General features: G+C 42.1%; 1 protein-coding gene across 1 annotated transcript; it reads left to right on the top strand.

Annotated features, from left to right (window-relative positions):
• Window positions 1–2,617: 2,617 nt before the first annotated feature.
• On the top strand, window positions 2,618–3,222 carry SARC_12095 (hypothetical protein; the record flags this gene model as incomplete). The annotated part of the gene is made up of 2 exons (XM_014293803.1): window positions 2,618–2,718; window positions 3,142–3,222. Coding segments are annotated over 2 exons (182 nt in total), but the record flags the coding sequence as incomplete, so codon positions are not given.
• Window positions 3,223–3,597: the final 375 nt, after the last annotated feature.

The following is a 3,597-nucleotide window of genomic DNA, read 5'->3' on the forward strand; positions in this document are numbered from 1 at the left end:
CTAAAACATATCACTCTGACGCTTTGCGCTATGTTCGGCTATCTTCTTCAGATTTGTTAAAACGGGTTCATCAACGATTTGGAGCCTGGAGTTATCAGCAGACGATTGGAGATCTATTTTTAGAACCGGTACGTACTGAGTAACATGTAGACATTGCACTTGCCAAGGCAAGATTGCCTTTGCTTTGGTATAGAGCAGTTCGATTACATTGTTGACAAACACGATCGTTCATTAACTGTACACACATATGCCAACACACATCATCAACCGTAGACAATCAATTGTACACATACATACACGCACATCATCAACGGTACACATACATACACACACATCATCAACTGTGCACACATCAACTGTACACATACATATACACGCATCGTCAACTGTACACACATCAACTGTACACATACATACACACACATCATCAACTGTACACACATCAACTGTACAAATACATATACACACATCGTCGACTGTACACACATCAACTGTACACATACATACGCACACATCATCAACTGTAGACAACCAACTGTACACATACATGCACACACATCATCAACTGTACACACATCAACTGTACACAAACACTCACATATAGCAACTTTCGATACTATGTGAGTACTCACTTGTGCAGGCGTGCCGTATCGCTAGCTTTTCGTCCGGCACTGACGCATCAACCATCCTGACTTCAACTGTAACGGGTGCTGCATGGTCTGGTGCACTACAAGCCCACCATACGACTTCTTTGGGTTTGTGTGTTTCTGGAGAGACATGTACAACCTAGCTGTAACATGCTGCAGTAGGACTAAGCACACACAAAGTCAAAGTTGTACGACCGTTTAGTGAAGTAATTGCTACGCACGCACATCCTCCTGCAGTTCAACGGCCCAAACTTTGACATGTATACAGAATACGTCAACAACTTCGATGACTCCACAGATCGACTTCACAAACTGCGGACCTACCCCTCGAGTAACAATCATATGGCCAGGTATGAGTGCATTGACTGTATATGTAGGTTGGCTATAGTAGTTGATAACAACAATCCCATGGCCAAGTATGAGTGCATTGACTATATATGTAGGTTGGCTATAGTAGTTGATAACAACAATCCCAGGGCCAGGTATGAGTGCATTGACTGTATATGTAGGTTGGCTATAGTATTATCTGCAGTTGGGTGGTTTCAGTTGTGCAATTGAATTTATGTATTTGATTTATGTGTTGGATGTATTGAATTTGTGTATGTATTGAACTTTCGTATTGAATTTACGTATTGGAACTCTGTATTGGATTTATGGGTTAATTTAATATTTGGAGTTTATGTATTGCGTTTGCGATGGCTATGCAAGGCCTTCACAACACATACGTTTGGAATTGGTTGTACCAACGTCTGAATGTAGTAAGATGTGCCAATTCTCATAACGTCTTGGGCAAAACGTTCCACTCCAAACAGTTTCTTGGAAGAGAGGAGGACGATACACAAAACAAAAGACGATTTATCGGATATGCTCATCTCCCCAGTACAGCGCATACCTCGTTATGTTCTATTATTAGAACAGGTTCTAAAGTACACCCCCTCAGGACACCCCGATCACGAGTACCTACACAAAGGTGAGACAAACCACTACATTTTAACATAGTCGCGTATTTAGAGGCGACCTATGAGTCGTATTGTTTATCATTTATAGTCTCTATGCATGCTAATTAAACATGTTTGACATATGCTAACTAAATATGCTTCATATATGCTAATTAAACATACTTGATACGTGTTATTTAGGTTTTTTTTAATTTGCTCGATATATGCTAGTTAATCATGTTTGTTGTATACTAGCCAAGCGTGCTTGTTATATGCTAGTCAACGATGCTACTTAAAAACGCATAGGGACAGAGCAGTGCATAATAACAATGTTTAGTCACCTCCACATGCAGCAATCGCCTTAATACACCCCACAGTATAACAATCTCTCCCAGGAGTACCAACTCATCGACCCTTCCCTTCATCAACAACTGACCTTCAGATTGCTTGAATACACGCTCCAATCGCTATGCGTGTACTGTCCGCTCTACAGCCATACGAAGAGAAGATGTGTCAGGCACACAGAAAGCGCTAGATATCACAACCAGATACAAGAATGGTCAAACGTGAACACAGGAAGAGATAGAACTCAGACACGCAGAAAGCGCCAGATATCACAACCAGATACAAGAATGGTCAAACGCGAACACAGGAAGAGATAGAACTCAGACACGCAGAAAGCGCCAGATATCACATCCAGATACAAGAATGGTCAAACGTGAACACAATAAGAGATAGAACTCGGACACGCAGAAAGCGCCAGATATCACAACCAGATACAAGAATGGTCACACGTGAGCACAGGAAGAGATAGAAATCACAACCAAATACAAGAATGGTCGCACGTGAACACAGGAAGAGATAGAAATTAGGCACGCAAAAAGAGGCGGTGTGAGAAGGACTTAGTAGGGCCTAGTTTGTAGAGTCATAGCACGTGATGGTGTGTGATACCCCTAGCCTTGCGTAATCACCACCTACAACCCAGAAGTCGGTTGCTCAACTATTGCACACTGTGACTAACTTTCACTTCAGCGTTGGACTATTTGAGAGGCGTGGCCGTGGCCGTCAACAAACGCAAAAACGCGCAGAAACTGGCGGAGGAGTTGGATGACCTGATAGTGGGCTCGCCTGCGGTGAGTGTTTGTGTTGGGTTTCTTTCTAGTGCACCGCTGAGCGTACTGAGGAGATTTGTGTCAGTTCTACTGTGTATGGTATATATTGCCGATAGTGTATGGCCCCTGGCACTTGAACCACTACCGTAATCTGTGACCTTTCGTACTTTGACATATTTCATTCACCTGAAGACACTTACACAACTGTTGGCATCAGTGTGTGCGATGGACGTACCATAGAAGCATTAATAGTACATTCAGGTCTATGGTACATCTATGATACACATCTATGGTACATCTATGGACGTACCATAGAAGCAGCACAGACTGTGAGTGCGCATTAGAAGTTATAAGGTTAGGCTTGATAGATCAGTGTGTGTACCAGGATGCCGTACAGACGATCGACTAAAAACGTACATTCGCATTTGTATTGCCTATCCACAGTCTCTGCGAAGTCCTGGCCGCACTCTGGTGGGGCAGTACATGACACAGGAGGTGCAAATGACCATGGCTCGAGGTACGTGAGATGTGTTGTAATACAATACGTACGTTATTTGTATCGGGAAGTAGTTTTTGAGTTGTGGTTTAAGAATAGGTACAGGCAGTTGGTGATGTACAGCCTAGTAGGCGTAGGGATAAAAGTTCAATCATTAGAATGTGTATGTGTATATTGATTTGAACCAGATACTGTAAGTATGCATACATAAGCTGTTCAGCGAAGAGAGTGTTGCGTATCCACGCCGGTGCGCACAAATATCTCTCGTTTCCCTGTATATGAAGCATTCCTCCATTGAAGCACTGTAATATATATATATATGTATATATATATATATATATATATATATATATACACCTACTACTACCTACCCTAAACTTAAACTACTACTACTACACAACTAC

Source organism: Sphaeroforma arctica (assembly GCF_001186125.1).
Source record: "Sphaeroforma arctica JP610 unplaced genomic scaffold supercont1.2070, whole genome shotgun sequence".
Lineage (NCBI taxonomy): Eukaryota > Ichthyosporea > Ichthyophonida > Sphaeroforma > Sphaeroforma arctica.